At 31.8% G+C, this 19,861-nt stretch overlaps 3 protein-coding genes across 9 annotated transcripts; all 3 read right to left on the bottom strand.

Annotated features, from left to right (window-relative positions):
• Nucleotides 1-2,004: 2,004 nt before the first annotated feature.
• Nucleotides 2,005-7,407, bottom strand: LOC123209384 (dihydropyrimidinase-like). Its single transcript, XM_044627413.1, has 13 exons — nt 7,154-7,407; nt 6,536-6,700; nt 6,374-6,425; nt 5,542-5,811; nt 5,185-5,396; nt 4,748-4,868; nt 4,286-4,373; nt 4,095-4,173; nt 3,672-3,759; nt 3,512-3,552; nt 3,363-3,415; nt 3,068-3,224; nt 2,005-2,420 (listed from the first exon to the last, which is right to left on the bottom strand). Exons 1-13 carry the CDS (start codon nt 7,229-7,231, stop codon nt 2,229-2,231), a joined length of 1,596 nt encoding a protein of 531 aa, XP_044483348.1. The 5' UTR covers nt 7,232-7,407; the 3' UTR covers nt 2,005-2,228.
• Nucleotides 7,408-7,620: 213 nt separating this feature from the next.
• Nucleotides 7,621-12,380, bottom strand: LOC123209385 (ERI1 exoribonuclease 2-like). 7 transcript variants are annotated; one of them, XM_044627419.1, is made up of 6 exons: nt 12,225-12,376; nt 12,020-12,094; nt 9,998-10,192; nt 9,615-9,799; nt 8,988-9,163; nt 7,621-8,491 (listed from the first exon to the last, which is right to left on the bottom strand). In XM_044627419.1, the coding sequence occupies exons 2-6, from the start codon at nt 12,036-12,038 to the stop codon at nt 7,924-7,926; spliced, it is 1,143 nt and encodes a 380-aa protein (XP_044483354.1). In that variant the 5' UTR covers nt 12,039-12,094; nt 12,225-12,376; the 3' UTR covers nt 7,621-7,923. The 7 variants fall into 7 exon arrangements, with proteins under 7 accessions (XP_044483354.1, XP_044483355.1, XP_044483353.1 ...); XM_044627420.1 differs by having other exon boundaries at nt 10,022-10,192; XM_044627418.1 differs by having other exon boundaries at nt 9,615-10,189; nt 12,266-12,380.
• Nucleotides 12,381-16,143: 3,763 nt separating this feature from the next.
• On the bottom strand, nt 16,144-17,328 carry LOC123196444. Its single transcript, XM_044610486.1, has 3 exons — nt 17,227-17,328; nt 16,923-16,993; nt 16,144-16,824 (listed from the first exon to the last, which is right to left on the bottom strand). Exons 1-3 carry the CDS (start codon nt 17,320-17,322, stop codon nt 16,305-16,307), a joined length of 687 nt encoding a protein of 228 aa, XP_044466421.1. The 5' UTR covers nt 17,323-17,328; the 3' UTR covers nt 16,144-16,304.
• Between the last annotated feature and the right edge of the window lie 2,533 nt (nt 17,329-19,861).

Here is a 19,861-nt window from a genome sequence, read left to right as displayed (position 1 = left end):
CAAATAGAACAAGAAAGAAAAAAAGACAAAATATAGGAAGTCTGGTTCATTTAGCACAGTATGCAAGAGGAAAAAGTAAGTTTTAAAAATTCTCATATTCTCCTGTCTAATCCTTTGGAATTTATTGCCTTGCGAACAAAAAAGTTGTTCTTGATTTTCATCAATTGCTGCATTAGACCTTGATTCATCAAACATCTCCAAGCAATTCTCAAATTCCAGACATAATTATGCTGTTAGAGAAAATTGTGTCTTAATATCCTGTAAGTTTATAGATGAGATTAGACATGTAAATTACGTCAGGTCAAATAGAGGACCGGCCTGAAAGGATTCAACTTAGATATTGTAGCAAGCCGAGTCCCGTTTATAGGCCTTCTGAGCTGAATTTTAAACTTCAATATTAGACCCTTTAATCGATCCAACCCAGTTTGGTACTGTTGAAAAATAAAAAATAAAATAAAATAAAAGCAAGGCTTCTATGCAGAAACCCCAGTTGCTTTTGCCACAAGTAGAAGCATTCAACAATTACTGGCCGTTGTTTTTTTTTATTTTTTCTATATAAATCAATCCAAATCTTCCTCATTTCTAATTTTATTTACAAATCTTTCAATTTCTTTACCTCAATTCTTTTATTATATTCTTAATCTTATTTTTTCTTATCAACTTTTTTTCGAAAATTATTTGAATTCGCAAATAATAATTATTTGTTTTTATAAATTCATTTTTATTTCAATTTTATCATTACAAAATATTACAAATAGATCAAACATCAAATGAATGTAGAAATTTGAACGTTGAGGACGAGTAAATAAATGGTATGATATTTATATATTTTATTTATGTTTGTAATTATATAGTATATAAATTAATTAATTTATATTATATTATAAATTTATAATATTTTTCTATCATATAATCATGGTATTCTTCTGCCACAAGTAAGAGATTATAAATAAAATATTCAGGGTACTATCTTTGATTTCAATAATTGAAAAATAATTTGTGTTTAAATTTTCTTAATTAAAATTTTTTAAAAATTTTGTTTAAATGAATTGGGCCGATTAAGACCCGGTCCAATCCGACCCTATATATATGGGGCCAGGCCTTGGGCCTTAACAATTACATAGATTGGCCTGACCCGAAAACCCATCACTATACCAGTCTAAGGCCCGACACGACCCATGGGCATGTGTAAATGAGATGCTTATAATGCAGACCTGGGCAAAAGCTTCTATTATACTTGTGTACTATATTTATACATTCTACTACTAATTAATTATAGGCCAAAGGATTATTTCCCACCAAAGTTTTGATGAAATGACAAATATATGTCCGTGGTAAATTAAAAACTCGAATACCTATCTAAGTTTTAGTTTGTTAAAACACACCCACAAATTTTCTATTTGACTTAAGAGATAAAATTATCATTTTACTAATAATATTAAAATAATTAAAATTATATTTTATTTTCTCCTATTAATTTGAAAAACTAACTATTTTTCTTATAATTAAGTTTTGAAAAATTCACTTTTTCTCTCTAAGATACTAAACTTGAAATTTAACCACTTCCACTGGCAAACGAAGGAGTCGTCCTCATCCAGACTGGATGACATAGGTCATCCAGATTTAGTTTGGGGCCTCCAGCCACCACCGATGGCCGGGGAAGAGGTGAAGGAAAAACCTATAGATTTGGAAGGGAAAAAGTCATTTTTCAAAGTTAAAGTCTAAGGGTGAAATATTAATTTTTAAAATCTGAGAGAGAAAATAAGATAAAATTATGTATTTTTTAATATTATTGTTAAATGACAATTTTACCTATATATTTAACGATAATTTTAACAAAAGTTTAGAAATAAATAGGTGTTTGAATTTTTCATCTATTGCGAATGTGTTTTTAAGATTGAGTTAAAACTTAGATGGCAAATAGTCTTTTGGCCTTAATTATATAACTTTGTTATACATCTATCCTTCCATGTTGGAGAAACAAAAGTAACTAAAAGCAAATTATAACTCACAACAACATGATTTCAATTCATAACCTACTAGAATGCTTGTATATGTATTTGACAAATTAGATGGACAATGTACCTTATACTTCAGTTATTCTTCAGCCAGGTCACACGAAGCTGTTAAGTTATTTGTCACTGTGCCCAAACTCACACAAACTTGGAGATTGGTTATAATTAACCTTCTAATATAGTTACACAAGATATTAGACAATTACCCACAATTTAAGATGCGGATGTAGAACGCTTTACTGGAGCTTGGAGGGAAGATAAGTACTGAGCATCTGCTTTGTCAATTCCATCATAAAGATAACTGAACGGCGGCAGTTCTATGTACTTTCCACTTCCGGAAGCAACCTTCAATTCATCATTTTCCCAAACAATTCTTCCTCTAGAGATGGTCACTTCTACTTTTCCCTGAGAAACCATAGCATAATCTTAATGAGTTTTCTTTTGATTCATAAAACATTCTCAATGCTCTATATTAAGCTTTTAATTGACTTCTGTAATATCCCCCAACCACCTTCAGCAGTTGAGCATCGAGAATTATAATCATTACATATTTTGAGTGAGGTTCAGGTTTGTCTCTTACCCAACTCTCTTTACTGGATCTGAAAGTGCATCCCTTGACTTTCAAAAGAGCTAGGGGTATCACTATGGCTAGTCCTAAGTATGGCTTTGAAACCCAGATCGGCCAGTTCTATCAGGACCCGGTGACTTGCCCAGTTCAACTACAGTCTTAAAAGCGTTTAAGCCATTATACTGCTTTGAACCAGGATTAAACCAGTCTAGTCCTAAGAATGATGGAACGCTTAAACAATTTAGACTTCCTTTCCAACTTTGCATTAAATGAGTGAAGATAATATTTATGTGACTGAAAAGGACTATGATTTAAAAGGAATAGGAATGAAAAGAAAGAACTTATTGAACCGGTCTAGTCTTAAAGCATGATAAAGTAGGATTGAATATGATTAAAAACAGAATTATTGAATATGTGTTAAATTATCATATGATTGAGTATATTTGAATTAAATTTATACTTGGATAACAGTTAGAGAGCTTACCTTTCCTCTCCTACCCTCATAGACATTTGTATCTAAATTAGAGTGATGGGAACTTGCAGTAATTTCAAAACTTGAATTTGGGTTGAGAATGATTATATCTGCATCAGATCCAACAAGAATTGCTCCTTTTCTGGGATATATATTGAAGATCTTAGCACTGCAAATTTTCAAAATTCAATCACCAACACAAGAATTATCTGTAAAATAAACCAATGATTTCTTTGTAATCCAAAAGTTCATTGATAAATTGACACAAGGTAGAAACATATTGTATAGAATCATAGTGTAAGCATACCATTCAGTGCTGGTTATGCGAACATAATCAGTCACGGAAATTTTGCCTGCTTCCTGCAAGTGTAAATTGGAATGAAGGATCAATTATATTCTCTCATCTAATCTAACTTTTAAAATTAGATAAAAAAGCTAGGAACTGGAGAGGCTTACCACCATTGTATCCCAAACCACATGCATTCTCTCTTCAATGCCTGCATTTGGTGTTGGTCAAGGAGAGAAAAATTCAAAAGTCAGATGGTTACAAAAGAGCCCACATAATAACAAAGCGAATGTGTGGTATCATAAATATAAGGGACCATTAATTTATTACCATTGACACCATTTGGTATTTTTCGGAAATCATCAACCCCATAAGCCTTTTGTGTAGAATTAAAAGCACAATGATCGGTCCCTACAAGCTGCAAATTATAGAAAATAGAAGCAAATTTCAAGTGCTCTGTGAAACAAATATATCAGGGAACATGAGTTAGGTTATCAAAAGATCAAGTTTCTGAATGAAAACTCATACATTCCCCCACAAACTCATAGTAATACCTAAGTTTTACAGATTACTCTGTGGAGTCAACTGTTAAAAATTAATAGTGTCATGGAAAATGCAGAAAACTAACTAATTCCTACTGCTATCGTTTCCAAACTTGGATTTTAACAGAACCAAAACGCTAGAGATCATATGAATATAAGAGTCTCACTTATGCGTTTGAAATGTTCATGTAAAGATAGATAAGAGAGACACCTGCAGAACTCCAGTTGCAAGGGCAGATTGTAGAGCTTTATCATGTCCTGATGCTCTGATAGGTGGACTCATGACATACCTGAAATATGGAAAGTCTTAATACTTCAAAAAAAAAAATATTAAATATTTTATATATATATATATATAAAGATAAAATATGGGGTATTAAAAGGAAGAGCAAAGGTTCTTGCTTTGCGGCAGTGTCGAAGTCTGGGGCCCAAAGCCAAGAATCATCAAGAGCTAATCCAGAAACTACAGGCTCTCCAATAACCCTCTGACCTGCAATTTTCAAAATAAGAGTGTTGTCATTCCTGCTAATAGTACAAGCATCACCAATAGAACATAAATCAAAAGAGGATAGGAAATTTTTAAAACATGATTACATCTATAAATATTGTAACAGAGTTGAGAAAGGAAGACTTAAAAGGAAATAGGCCAGTCCTCGCAAGATACCACTGAAGTTCTACAATCAGGATACCATCAAAACTAGATACCCTCCAAAGAAAAAATTTGTGATAACTTGAGGATGAACTGAGCAATTCAAGTTGTGAATAATAAAGGAAGATTAAGTCAAGCTTACAAAAATGCTAGATTATGCATTAAAACCAATCATTTGTGAATTAGTAAACTTAACATATTGAAGAGTTTCAAACCTGATTTTCGAGCTCTAGCAATTTCTTCCATTGCATCAATGCTCATCACATGAACAACATAAAGAGGTGTGTTTACAAACTTTGCCAAACGAATTGCACGAGAAGTTGCCTCTCCTTCCAGCTGCATGGACATTAAACCAGAAGCTCAATTATATATGGAAAGTGATGGATGCACCAAGACATTATTACACAACATAAAATTTTCAAATCAGTAAATATAATTTGCATGATATAATGACAGAGCATCTCAATAAAAGAAATCATAAATAATTCTTCATAGTAACATGATAGAATTTGCTTAAATGAGCATATATTAGTAATCATCAAAAACTGCAAAGGGTAACTACAGCTGATTACTGAGAATAAAATAGCATGAATGAACAATATCAGCAAACAATATGAGTTCACAAAATTCAAAAACGTATTCTAAAAATTACCACTGCAGGCCTTGAAAGAGCATGCCCCTCAGGACCAGTAATACCAAGTTCAATCATTCTCTTCTGTCCTTCAAATACTGCATCTCCATTTTCTGCATGGACCATAGCCAAAGCGCCAAGAGATTTGCACCTCTTAAGTCCTTCTAATAGAAGATCATCATTGATCATAAGAGAGCCCTTGTATGCCATGAAGAACTTGAAAGAGTTGATACCTACAAGTTGCATGTTTAAATTACAGTATACACGGAAACCAATATATACGAGAATAAACTGATCAGTGCTGCTCTTTGATTCAAATCAAATGAACAGTGGCTAATTAAATCCACATTATACAACATAGAAACTAAAACCACAAACCTTTCTCCTTGACCATAACTTCCATTTCCTCAGAAACAACTTCATTCCATTTTGTAATTGCCATATGGAAACCATAATCCATGCAGGAATTCTTAGCTTTTTTCTCATAGGATTCAAAACCAGCAGTTAAACTCCCATCGACAGGTATAACAAAATCAATGTGCATAGTTGTTCCACCAGCTAATGCTGCTGCCTGACCACTGAAGAAGTCGTCAATGGTCTCAGTACCCATAAACTCCATAGCAAGGTGTGTGTGAGGATCTATTCCTCCTGTCAATTTTCCAGGAAAGCATGTGAAGTGGTGAGCAAAGATTGGATCTTTGTAATGACTTAGGCACCAACAATTGTGTAGGCAAAGTACTTAACTAAGATACCTTGGGTTGAAATTTGCATCACAATACAGCAAGCTAGTATTATACATAAAAAATTGTGTATATAGAGGAAGAAATATGCAGATTTCTAGAGTTCTGCTTCTACGCATATGAATTATGATGAAACAAGGAAAAGATCAACATAATCAGCCCCAACATCTAAAAACAGTACACATTAGTAGAAATAAACAGTCACCTGCCTGGAATCTTCATAGGATATGACTGAGAAAACATTCAAAACTATGAACCTAATTTGGCCAGAAGAGATATACTAGAGAAGGATTACTCTGATTCACACATTTCGATTGCAAAAAAATAAGACCCAGAAGAAATACATATATGTATAATGCACAAGTATCAATTTATCATTTCAAAGCTTTTCAGCATACTTCTTCAACTTTCATGGTTGAACAATGAAAACACCAAATTTATCTATCGCTAACCAGAGTGTGAAACTTAACCTGGCATAACATATTTTCCAGTAGCATCCAGCACAGTTACATCATCACCAACCTGTCATCATCAACCAAATCATTCAGCTGTCATAACATCATAACTCCTAAAATGAACCAAGAGAACAACAAAATCATACGTATGCAGGATATTATATAATAGGAAACTACCCTGATGTTAGGGTGAACAGTAACAATGATCCCATCCTCCACATAAACATCAGCGATCTGCTGATAGTGAGCATTCACAACTGTTCCTCCTTTGATCAATATCTTTGATGATGATGATTTGATTCCACAGGTGGGCTCACCAGGTACAGTTCCACCATCACAAAACTGTAGACATAAATAAATAAACCAAAGCAACATTTGCGCTACCTATTTGGCTCCTTTCATTTGTATTTATATTTCCTTCATTATTTCTCAGTAACCAATTAAAAATATTTATTCCAAAAAAATTTCCTCAAAAATTTTCTATAAGAAAAAAAGTAACAGACAAAACACAGAAAATTTCTTCATTCCATCTACAAATCTTTTTTCTACTGATTTGGTATAGCTAGAAACTTTTTTTTTTCTTTTTAACTTATAGAATTGAAGTTAAATCATCCATTAAGTTGAATAAATCCAGTACTGTGAATTATCCTAAAATTCATTCATTAGCAATTGAGAGTTTCTCTGGTGTATTTTGCTACTCTTCGTCATTGTTCGAATGTTTGAAAATTATAAATTAAACAAATAAATATCCAACAGAATTGAAATGTGAAGAGAGGTGTGACAGTGAATTAATACCAGATTGTCTGACTCGGATTGCGAAGGAAAAGTGAAGAGAAGAAGGAGAGAAGCGAGAGCGATGAGCTGAGAGGACATGGCTGCTGATGGGGCTTGTTGAGTCAACTCGCTCTCAATCTACAAGATTGCATCTATACTGGCTCTCTATTGGATTTATGAGCGGGGTTTTTCTTCATACATTTGAGAATCCATTTAATGCTTATTCCCGGCAATCACCCATTGGTTGTAGCTTCCTTGCCCAAATCTTCACGACGGAAAACATTGAAAATTATAATAAAGACAAAAATAAGTGGATCCCACTGAGCTTAAAAGTCCTCATTATTACGTATGAGGGTGATCGAAATGGGTCGTATTCCCTTTTGACCTTTTTGTGTCACTGTTGCTTAACGTAGAAAAAAAAAATAGTGATTAATAAATCAAATATCGTTTGAAAAAAAAAAAGAAATACGATGACTGCTCATTCCCAATAACAAAGGAAGTTGTTTAATCTGTATCATAAAATTATTTAGAACACTTGTCAGCCATGTTTTTTTAATGGTAAAAGCATGATCTCCTATGTAAAGCCTTTTCCTATCTCAATGTTTCACTCTCAGATATAAACAAGAAGTCATTTTTACATGTGGGTTTGGAAGGGTTTCCCCACACTTCCCTGCTGGACTTCTTAAGAGGCAGTAGTGAACAGAGACGACACCTTGGCCACACAATTTGCTAAAAGAAGACGCATCAGTAGCAGCCATGGTTAAGAAGTTCTTACAGGAGACCTCTCTCTCTTACGTTTCTTTTTCTTTTAGATAATGGTATTTGATACTTCTGAAATAAGTAAAAATGACGGAGATCCTTCTGCATAATTCAGGGTGTAGCCCATTCGAAATAGGGCAGAGGGCGCCTCTGGTGGCAGTCCAATTACCACACCCGAAAAAGAAACTGCCCTGTTTTGGTCCAGGTTTTCTGATCATTTGCCTACTTGTTTTAACTCCACAAAAGCAGTACATACAGTGATCTTTGTTGGGAACAGCTTGTACAGGATGGAACTGGACAAAGGGCAGTGAATGATGGTGCTTTGTCCTGTAGGGTTGCTGGGTGGAGCTAGATTGGCGATCCAGAAATGGCTGCATTGTTAATGGATGCTCTACTGACTGCCAAACTAGTGAGTTTGTTATGGTAAACCTAAATCCACGATGCATGAGATGGGCAAGCAGACAGGCAGTGTTCTTAGCATCATCTAACCCACAGTGAGCACGGCCTTCCCATACCAAGCCAGCTAGCTCAACAGCCTCTTTAAGGTTGCACTTCACCCCACCAAAAACCTCATGGAATGGAACCTTCAAGTTGATCCATCTGACAACAATCAAAACATAGATTAATTAGTCAGTATGTCTGTTGTGGACAAAAATTTGATGATATCTAAGAACCAGACTGTAATTTTCACTCTATAAAACAAGTTTACTGTAACCAACGAAGTTTTTAATATGTTTTCATCATAAACAGCCTGAGGTTAGATACAGGAGAAAATTTTGTTTTTGTTAAAAAAAATTTGTGAGAAGCATGGATTCTTTTAACAGTAACACACAATGAAGCTCTGTTGCATTGCTTGTCCTCAGTTCTTGTTTCTTCAACAACAAAAAGATTGGTACAAAATAGACATTCAGTTTTAATATGCTAAAGATCAGTAATCCTTTTTAGAGGAGACATGCAAGCCGCTAGTGCTTTTACACGATGAGTTTGTCCAAAGACAATGCATGAATTGTCTTATAACCCAGAATGATAAAAAAACACACAAGGAAAGGATAGTGCCACTCCCTTTCATTTTTTCAGAGAATTTTCAAGCATTTACCTGTTGAAGTATGGTGGTTTCCGGATCCTTTTAAATCGGCATTCAGATTCCAGTATTACTCGACAATCCCAGTTCGACCATGTTACAACAGCAAAGTTGGTTTGCTTGATCCCCTTATCTTCAAGCCATTGATCATGAAGAAGTAATGCTTCACTTAGAAGAACACCTTTATCCACCTGAAGGCACAGATACAGATCTCGTATAAAGAATTCGTTATTGGCACAAGGTAGAACACAAAATAACATTTTAAATTTCCCAGGTATAATTTGGCCACACTTGATTTGAACGACAACAGATTTATTACAACCTTTAAAACAATAAATCAAAGTGACAACCAGGGAAACAGATGAAAACCAGGCACTGAATCATCTTAACTATCAGAATACATAATTGTAGCACATATTTTCTAAAGGAAGAGGAACACTTGCATGCTCCAACAACGGAATAAAACAGATGAAAAAGGAAGGCACAGCTAACAGTAGGCATAGATTAAAGCAATCAACCATTATATGTTATTCCCATCTACATAAAAATTCTTTTTCTATTTCATATCAGCAAAATAATCACAAAAAAAAAAAAATTCCTAGCAAGAAGATTAAGAAAAGCTGCAGGAGCAAAGCTTCATACCTGGGTCTGCTGAATACCAGTGAGCTCCTTGCAGAAATCACTCAGGTGTTGATTGTATGTAGGCCGCACATATATTTGAAAATAATCTTCAAGTTGACCAGTTGAACTATTCACTATTACAGATGGGAACTCAATAATCTCCTGTGGATGGGGATTCCTCTCTTTATCACATGTTGCCTCAAAATCTATGACAATGAAATATTGAAACTCTTGGAAGGGCACATACTGAAATTGATTGTTCATATGAAAATAACATGCGCTATTCACAGGATGGAAATGGCCTTCAAGTGCATGAAAGTGATTCTGTTGTGCCTTATGTATGTCATGCTGAAAAGCTAACCAAGCATAATACTCTTGTTGGTTCCCTGGTCTATAATAACTACCATTGGGGACTATGAAAGACATACTGCTGAATGAGCTGTCATGATGCATGAAACCACCTCCTGAATTGCTGTTTATTCCATCTTTAGGCTCTGACAACCCTTCCACATGATTCCCACTATATTGCAAGTTGTACGGATATACCTTATTTTGAAGGCATCTCACAGGTGCTCCACAGTACTTTTGCATTGTTTCTGCAATGAATGGTAAATGCAAGCAAATAAAACTTCAGAGACAAAGACAGGTAAGTAACACATTCTTCGAATTTCAAAATCAGGCTAGCTTCATTAACAAAATTAACTTTCAATAAGCAAACTCAGAGCACTTGCAAGTTCAACTGACCAATTGAAAACAAATACATTGCAGCTTATTTCTCATGAATACAGTTTGTAGTAAGCATTATTAAAGAATTTGAAAAACATCAAGACTGATACTGAATAATTTTAGTTCAAAAAAATTTACATGATTTCCTTTTTTTTCCCCTCATTAATGGTGTTTGATTGCATTTTGATTAATTGTATTATCTTCTCATGTTTTTGGTTTTATTGCATGCTTCTGTTAAACAATTCATTAGCATGTAAATTTTAGCTTTCTGTCATAGGCTTTGTATCAGGTATAATTATTATACTCTATCAGTGTTGTTTTTAAATATGGGCACAAAAGCCATCCAATGACTGCAACAATGAATCAGTATGGATAATTTGACCATTTTCAGTCACTCTTAGTTGCGAAGCCTAGTATTTGTTCTTTCATATATAAGAAAAAGCTAATTAACTTCTGAAGAATCACCACTATTCATGACTTCACTATGAATTTCAAAAATGATGGATGAAGTTCAACAACAAAAACCACAAGCTCACTTAATCATAGCTTATAACCTTTTTTCTAAATTTCTCTTATGATCTCATGAAGGGAGATATCAGAACAACATCAAAGTAAAGTCTTTAACCAAAAATATGTAAGAAAATGTCCACATCAAGTCAGTCATCGTATAGGTCATAGAACTTCTACAATGGTAGATGGATCTAATTATATAAGGGAATAACTAATCAAATACAAAACATGAACAGTTTCAGAAAGAGCTAGATATGCTCCAGGTACCAGCATGGCACAAAATCCAGCTTGGATAAACTTCTATCCTAGTGAGTCAGCATTCCTGCAATCACCTCTGTAAAAATATACTTTTCCTAGAGGCCACATTACTACCTTGGGAAACCTAAGACCTAATCACCTCTGCTTTTCTTATTCTTTTGAGGCAACCAATTGCAATGACATTATGTCACTGCTGCCAGTATGGAAAAAGAAGAATGGTTCAGCATATTAAAAATCTTACCAATAACCACATCATTCACCCAAAACTCATATTCTACATAAAGAATTTGCTACTCTGTGGAATTAAGTTGCAACATAAACTCCAAAAGGAGAATTTCATCTCTGAATCCCAAAGAAATCATTAGGAGTCAAAACTTTTTAATGTTGCAAGACATGAAACAATAAAAAACCTAAATGATAAAAATTAAGGAGACAAAAAATTCAAGCAGAACCAAACACAACCTCCTCCTTGGCCTCTTTTATATGGAAAACCTAATTGTAGCCAATTACAGTAAAAACATTGAAATCTTAAGGTAGAGGATTTACAGAAATATCACATAAAACTAACACAACCTCCCCATTCCTTCCCGTTTAATACCAAAAGCTAAAGGTAACCAATCATCTCATCTTCAATATATATAACTCTCTACTACTTAATAGCTAAAGCATTGTAACACTAATAACTGAAAATAAAAAAACATGAACCCACCCCAACAAATTTCCTAAACGTGCAAATTGGCTCCACAAAACACCACATTAAAAACACATAAATCGAACCCATTATAACCCATGTTTCCCATGACAATGAAAACGCAAGATAATCTGAAAAGAAGTAAATTTCAACATCTTTTCTCATCAAATTACCAATGCATGAAAAATACACCAAAGAGAGATAAAGCAATCAAGTTGAACGCCCACATATATAATCATACCTTGAAATTCAACTGCCATGATGATGAAGATATTGTATTTGCTGAGTGATCAGATCTCCCTCCAAATTCTTCCACCTGAATTAACCGCCAAATCCACAACGAAAACAAATCGAAACAGTGAGAAAAAGAAAGAGAAAGAGAAAAAATGGAGCAAAAGTAAAATTAAATACATGAAAAAGTGAAGAAATTGTTGGCTTGGAATTACATGACGATGGTAATGCAAATTAGGTGAAAGATTTGTCCTACATGTCTCAAAAACAAAACCGAAACCGAAATTCTGGAACCAAACACCTTGCAAGCCACCGGGAATTTGTCTCTTACTGTTGTGACACTTCTCCATACTACTCGCTCGTATACATTTATACATATACTCGCTGTGTTTTGTACTATTCATGAGCCCCCAACGCTCAGAGTCATATTGACATAATAAGTATGGAAACATAAATAATATATATAATTTTACGTTTAATTAATAACATATTATTATATAATTAAATAATATAAAATTAAATAAAATAATATTTAATCATATAATAATATATCATTAATTATGTATATAGTTTTTTGAATATTTATATATACAAATTATTTTATTATATTAATTAGGTATATTAATTATTTTAACCACTTCTTTTTTCCATTTATACAAATTTAGTCATTTTTTTTTTATTATATAAATATAACCACATTTTAGTTTAACTTTGTCTTTAAAAGAAAAAGAGTCACCTAGCAATGTGCTCTTACTCCAACAACTTTTTAACAAAAAAAAAAAACAAAATTGTTAAAATCTTGCGTTAAAGATAAAAATATTCAAGTAAGTTTAGATCTATACCTTTTTAATGTTATTTACACATTTTTAATGTTAGTTATTTTGTTAGCGCATGTTTGTATGATAATTCATAATTGTTTAATAAAAGATGTTGTTTCAAAGTTAAATTAGTTAAAGTACTGATTGAATAATCGGGAAAGTTTAGTAGATTAAGTAGAAAGGAAATGTTTTTGTGATATTTATATTATTTGAAGATGTAATTGTTATGTTTTGGGTTTTGGACTTGGTTGGATGGGTTGGCCGGTTGGCCATGGTCAACCTGTCAGCTAAGTTTGTATAAGTTTATTTTTAAATATTATTATATAAATATTTATTTGTAGTATACTATATTTTTTTACTCATGTTGTATTGTAGGTATTATTTTCATTTCGAAATGGTTAAAAGATGCATTTATAACTAAGTTTACAGGGCATTGAGTTACCAAAGATAATGGTATTATGAGATATGTTGGTAGGGACGAAAGAATGATAATAGTTGATACAAGAGCTAATTTTGAAGAATTGGTCAAAAATATGCTATCGTTTGAGAATCAATCAAAGGCAATCAAATGTTTGTATATATACGATCAATGATTTGGCAATGTTTGGAAACCCATATGAGCTTTAAGATGATGAAGATGTTGAATTTTTTATGATGACAGTTGGAAAAAAAGTATCGTCATGTCTTTATGTTATAGAGAGTCAAATAGAAGAAAACAACAATCTCGATGAAGAGCAAGCTAAGAAAAAACAATTGCAGGATGATCTGACATATTATCGGACATAAAGTGTCCTAAAGGATGAAGAACTAGGTAATCACATTAAAAGAATGAGGATATTAAGGAAGAATTTGATAGGTTTATAGATATTAATGAGATGTATGATATACTAGTCAAAGAGCCTAAGTTGGATGGAAGAGAAGACATTAAGAGAAGTCCAAGTAATTTTCATAATGTCAAGGGTGAGTAAAGCGCAGCACATCATAGATGGATTGATCATAGAGCATCTCTAGTAAATATAGATATCTCTAATTTATTTCAGTCGGTTTCGTCAATAGTTGTGGATGTTAAGAATGAGGTAATTGGTAATATTGAAAGATGATCCAATGTGAGGATCAAATTAATTAGGCATTATAATAGTAAAGAAAATTGTAAGATCTATTTGCAAGACTTGCTTTAGAACAAGGTTTTCAATACAAAATTGCTCGATCAACAACGATATAGTGGGAGATTAAATGTAGAAACAATCAGCATAGTAAATGGCAGACACGTGCAAGAAAGAAAGATGACACTCAATTGTGGCAATTAGATCATTTGGATGAAATACACATGTATCCTAGAAATCAAATATTGTTAATCATAGACAGATTGGTGTTTGGGCATTGGAGAGGATCCTTACATCAATGTTTGTAGTTAACCACATCTACCAACCAAAAGAAATCATTGTTGATATGATGGATTAAAACAAGATTGACATATCGTACACACTAGTGTGGTGTGCGAAGACATGAGCATGTATTAATAGGCTTACTAAAGGATCCTTTTATGCACTTACTGAAATATTGTCATAATTTAGTGTTACGCAACCTTGACACATGGGCTAAAGTATAGGTAATCGTACCCCTCAAATATGTCATTTATCTTATTATAAAAAAAGGTGATCACTTACACTTGGATCTCGTCTAAAAAAAGCTCTCGAACTTATAGACCAATGTGCACAACGATATAGAAACAGTCATCCAGTTATGATTCATGTACACACACCACAAAATATATAAATAATTATCGTTGTACTATGTTGAAAAGTAAAACATGTCACTTGAAAAATTTTTAAAGAGTGTTTAGTTGAAGGTAATATTTGATTACCTTATTAATCTATATACTGTTATCTTCATTATCCTATTTGATTTGTAAAGTAATAAAAAAATTTGGTAATTCATATTATAAAATTAAAAGTAATATAATTATCACATCTATCTTATGTATTAAAAGATTATCAGATTATATTAATTTTATTACAATTTTATTCTTACATATTAACATTTTAGGGCCAAAATACTTTCATTTTCAATTGTAATATAAAGAATATGTTTACAAAAAAAATTGTTGGCAACAAGATGACAACTTGAAAAATAGTTTAATTAATTAATTTCATAATTTGACAACATAAAATACAATATATATTATTAACATAAAAAAATATTTTAAAAATAAACAAAACATATGCATTAACATAACATATGTTAGTTTAACCAAACATAATACTGATAACATTTAAGTAAAATAATATCTCCATATTTTCTTATCATTATCAATCAAATATAATAATTATTTATATATATTAAGTTATCAGACATAGTAATAATTTATATCTAGTAATATTTTAAATAATTTATTTTTATGATAATATTTTATTTTTTATAATAAAAGATTACCTGTATCAAATGCACCTTCAAGGTAAAAGGTATAAAACAATACTCATATTTAAGGATGGATTCGAATCAAACTGAACTTAAGTTCAACTAGATTCGGTATTATAGTCGAGCCAGAATTAGTCAAATGATATTGTTTTGATGCGTATTGATCAACACAATATCATTTTAACTTATTCAAATCAAACTTTTTTAAGCTCACAAGCTTAGCAACTCGAACACCTTTAAACTCGAACTTGACACTACAAAACCAATTGGGCTTGAGCTTGCGTATTTTGAGCTCATTTCAAGTTTGATTAAGCAGGGTTGACAATCAAACTTAAACCACTATGACTCAAATCCATCCTTACTCCTAAAAGTTCTAATTTACATTTACATGTTTAGCCTTTAAGTGTGTGAATTTACTATAAAGTAACCAACCATTAAAATAAGTATCATGCGTTGATCAACACGAGTATTTCAAAGTAAAATGTATTTTTTCATCACAAAAATTCATTCTAGCGAAGATTTGGAATAAATTAAGTGGGTAGTAGGTGATTTTTGCTTCATTGTTATTATAATTATTCGTTAATAAGAAAGTATTTATATAACTCAGAGTCTACAATTGAACCTTCTTCAAATCTACATCCCTTTAATGAATTAAAATTTATTTAACACGATGTTCATCAAATAATAAGATAATATAAATAATAAAATTTTATGTATAATTTTATGTACAAATAATAATATATTATCATATGATTATGTATTGTTCTATATTTAATTTTCAATTATCCAATTATATGATGATATGCACAACATTATTCAATATTTTTACTATAACCTTTAAAATATAAGTTACAAAATATCCCATTTGACATCACCCAAATGACTTAAAAAAAGGGATCTTGTCTTCTTCGTCTCAGAAATTACAAAAAATGATTTTTTAAGCTAATTATATCAAATAAATAAAATCTTGATTTACAGACAATTTAAAAGCCTTATTTTGATGATGTTGGTCTTCAACTCAAACCTTTGGGACTATTTGGCAGTTTCATATTTAACTTATTAAGCTACTCGTCTGCGGACAATTCTCTTCTCCTCAGCCTTCTCTTTTTTCTCAACATTTATAACTTCTAATTTACGAAAACCATTCTCATGATCATCGCCGTCACGTTGGTAGACCACTTTTAAACATTCGATTTCTGAAAAAGAAGACGTATTTTGACTACAACTTGTTATATCCTTGATTGCTTCATCTCTCTTCTTGCCCCGAAACGGCCCAAACCCTGAATAATAGTAAAATTCGGTACATTTTGAGGCAGCGCCGACGGTATTGATTAGCCGAGGATGGCCCCAGCCGTCTGCTTTAGTCACAAATTTTGTCGCTGCTAATTCAGAGTTTTTGATGATTAAACCATTTTGTCTTGCTTCGTGCGAATGTTCAAGCTCATTGCTGCCGCCATTGGTTTGATCTCTTTTGTTATAGATTTCCACTTCTTCAATATTGATTATTGATTGATTGTTCTCGTTATCTTCTTCCTCGTCTGGCACAAACTTCTCTTGTGTCTCCATCAATGAAGTGGCACTGTGTATATACATTTTCACAATCGCAAAGATGATAATGGAAATTGTTTTACACAAAGATTTAAACCGATATAAAAAAGAAAAGAATTAAGAGTTTACCTCCCTTCAATATCATCGGTTTCATCGAAGAATATTTCAGAGTCTGAGACGGTATCTTCTTCATCTTCCGACTATGGAAAAGATATACAAACACAAAAATTATATCAGAAACGAAAAGCGACGAATATCGATCTAAAAGCCGAATTAATCATATGAAAATTAATATAAAAAAGAAAAAAGTGAATAAAAAAATTAGGGTTTTCGCACAAAACCCTAATATGGCTGACAGTGCTGCTTGAAAGCCGTTAGAAAGTAATGAAGGAAGAAATGTAGATTAATTAATGAAGAGAGAAATGGGGCTAACCAGGTCAGTGAGAGAGAAAGAAGATGTTTCGGAGATGACATCCCATGGCGACTGGTTGAGTTGGCAGACGCATGTCTGCAACATTTCTGGTGGCATTATTGAAGAAAGCTTAATGTTCTTCCGAATTCTCATTTTTCTTATTGAAAGATTATATTATGTAATGAAACTAGGTCATAATAAATATTTAAATTTATAATTTCTTAGAATTTAATGGAAAAAATATCTACACAGAGTGGTTAAATTAAATTAGGGGATTTAATTATTTTAATTATATTAATTGTGTATAAAATATTCTGGAAATGGCACACAGACAACTCAAACAAGACCTGTCAAAATTCCAAAAATAAAAGCTCTACGTGGCATTTTGATTTTAATTATATAATTTGATAATTATTTTTTATTTTTATTTATTACAAATGGAATCTATCTAGATAATTATGGAAATTGCAATGTGCTGTAAGAGTTGAGAAAAATTTCAAAATCTCTTACAACAAAAAATAAATTAGAGTATTAATAAAATTAACAAAATTTGTCAATAGAATTAGGGTTTGGACTTTGGAAGTTGCAAGGTTGGATCATATAACGGAATTTTCACACTCTCTCAGTTTTCTTCCCCAAATTTTGGTATGAAAAATATTGTTTTTTTCAATTAATAATAAATTTTACAATCTAGCAATATCAAAGAAGGATTTTTAGAGTGTGTAATTTGGAAGGAAATTTAAAGACAGCAAACGAGAATACCATTCTACCCCTAGTTTGAAAAAACTATCAATTTCACCCACTGTTTAAGAATAATATTATCCGTGCTTATAATATTTTATCTTTAGTTTAAAAGAAATTATCAATTTTACCCTTAGTTTAAGAATAATGTTATATGTTTGGGTTACAATAATGATATATCGCATTGAATATTATTTTATTTGTCGTTCTAAATTATTTAATTATATGGTGCAACATCATAATTTATTTCTACCCTTATTTTGAAAAAACCTATCAATTTTATCTATAGTTTGAGAATAATGTTATATATTCAAATAATAATAATGAAATATATTATGATGTGATTAAATATTATTTTTTGTTAGATTAAAAAACTTATTCTCACCTAAGGTTTAGTGCATCTCCAAACTTTCACCTGCTAGATTTTGAAAATTCAAATACTTACATGTCTATTAAATTTTATTGTTACTATTAGAGGTAAAAATATCATTTAGAGATTTTAATTAAAGAAAAAAATTTATCTCTTTTTTCTATCTTAATTTTCAAAACTAATAATTTTTTTCTACTTCAGTTGTAAAAAGTTAACTTTTTCTTAACTTTTTCCCTATAGGGTTTTCATAATTTAAGACTAACAATTACCCCCTCAAAGTTTAAAATATTGCACTTACACTCTAAAAAATTCATTCTCTCTTTCTGAAAATTGTTCTTTCTAGTGATTGACTCTAGCGCATCCTAAACCATCTTGTTGGCACCCATACATTGTCCTTGATGGTTTTTTGATGGGAAATAACCCAAAATCATCATGAATTTGAGTGAGCGTTTCTAGCTCTCTCTTTTGATTTGTCATTTTTTACGACCTTCTACTTGGTGGTTCACGACGTCGTGACCTTCTCAATCCTCTTTCATCATGATGTCGTCGACCAGTTGGTAAAAGGTCACTGGAAATGCCAAATTGAAAAAGAGAACCAAAAACACTCGCTCGAATTCCTAAAGATTTTGGGTTGTTTCACACTGGAAAATCACAAGGGATGATGCAGGGGTGCCAAAAAAATGGTTTAAGGTTGCCAGAGTCAATCATCAGAAGAGATAATGAATTTTTTGAGGTGTAAGTGCAGCATTTTGAAATTTGAAAGGGTGATTATTATCCCTAAAACGTGAAAATCTCATATGGTGGGACTGAAAAAGTAACTTTTTAAAATTAAACTAAGAGGAGATTATTAATTTTCAAAACTAAGTAAAAAATGAAGCAAATTTTTTTCTTTAAATAAAATCTCAAAATAACATTTTTACCCATAACAGTAACAGTAAAATTTAATGAATGATTGAAAATTTGAATTTACAAAATTTAGTATAGAAGAGTTTGAGGATGCATTAAACCTTGGGTGGAAATAAGTCTTTTGGCCTTTCCTTTATTTATTTATTTATTTAATTTTTTGAAATACCAAATTGATGTATGAATGACATCATTTCTATGTTTAACGGAAATAGGGTAATTTTGTCATTTCATTCACCTAAATAAAATAAAGGCCAAATGACATATTCCCACCCAAGGTTTATTGCAAACCCAAACTAACACTGACTAAGTATTGAAAATCCAACTCTCACACATGGGGTGTTAAAATTAATAGAAACAGTTAATTTTATGGATAAAATCATTATTTAACTAGTAATATATTAAAAATAATAAAATATTATCTATTTCCTTCATAAATTTAGAAAACTAATAATTTTTCTCTTAAAATTAAACTTTGAAAAATTACATTTTCCTTTGTTAGGTTTTACGTTTTCCAATAATTTTTCTCTAGCCTTCTCTCCTTCCAACGATTGTCCTACCCTTCTCTCCCTTTTATAGCAACTCTGTCTCTAATGAAGATAGAGTGTATTCGTCTTTTTGTCTTTAACGAAAATGTCACCA

The sequence above is a fragment of the Mangifera indica genome, chromosome 2 (genome assembly GCF_011075055.1).
Source record: "Mangifera indica cultivar Alphonso chromosome 2, CATAS_Mindica_2.1, whole genome shotgun sequence".
NCBI lineage: Eukaryota > Viridiplantae > Streptophyta > Magnoliopsida > Sapindales > Anacardiaceae > Mangifera > Mangifera indica.
This window is presented reverse-complemented; position numbering and strand designations above follow the sequence as displayed.

What these genes read in the sequence shown, in the direction of transcription:
- LOC123209384 (XM_044627413.1), bottom strand. Translation starts at nt 7,231, where the DNA reads ATGTCCTCTCAGCTCATCGCTCTCGCTTCTCTCCTTCTTCTCTTCACT. An exon ending in AGTTATGGTCAAGGAGAAAG is followed by an intron (nt 5,397 to 5,541) that starts GTTTGTGGTTTT and finishes TGCAACTTGTAG; the next exon opens with GTATCAACTCTTTCAAGTTC. An exon ending in TTGCAACTGGAGTTCTGCAG is followed by an intron (nt 3,760 to 4,094) that starts GTGTCTCTCTTA and finishes TATAATTTGCAG; the next exon opens with CTTGTAGGGACCGATCATTG.
- LOC123209385 (XM_044627414.1), bottom strand. An exon ending in CTGGTATTCAGCAGACCCAG is followed by an intron (nt 9,164 to 9,614) that starts GTATGAAGCTTT and finishes CTGTGCCTTCAG; the next exon opens with GTGGATAAAGGTGTTCTTCT. An exon ending in AAACCACCATACTTCAACAG is followed by an intron (nt 8,492 to 8,987) that starts GTAAATGCTTGA and finishes GATTGTTGTCAG; the next exon opens with ATGGATCAACTTGAAGGTTC.
- LOC123196444 (XM_044610486.1), bottom strand. Translation starts at nt 17,322, where the DNA reads ATGCCACCAGAAATGTTGCAGACATGCGTCTGCCAACTCAACCAGTCG. An exon ending in CTTTCTCTCTCACTGACCTG is followed by an intron (nt 16,994 to 17,226) that starts GTTAGCCCCATT and finishes TCTTTTCCATAG; the next exon opens with TCGGAAGATGAAGAAGATAC. An exon ending in ACCGATGATATTGAAGGGAG is followed by an intron (nt 16,825 to 16,922) that starts GTAAACTCTTAA and finishes GTATATACACAG; the next exon opens with TGCCACTTCATTGATGGAGA.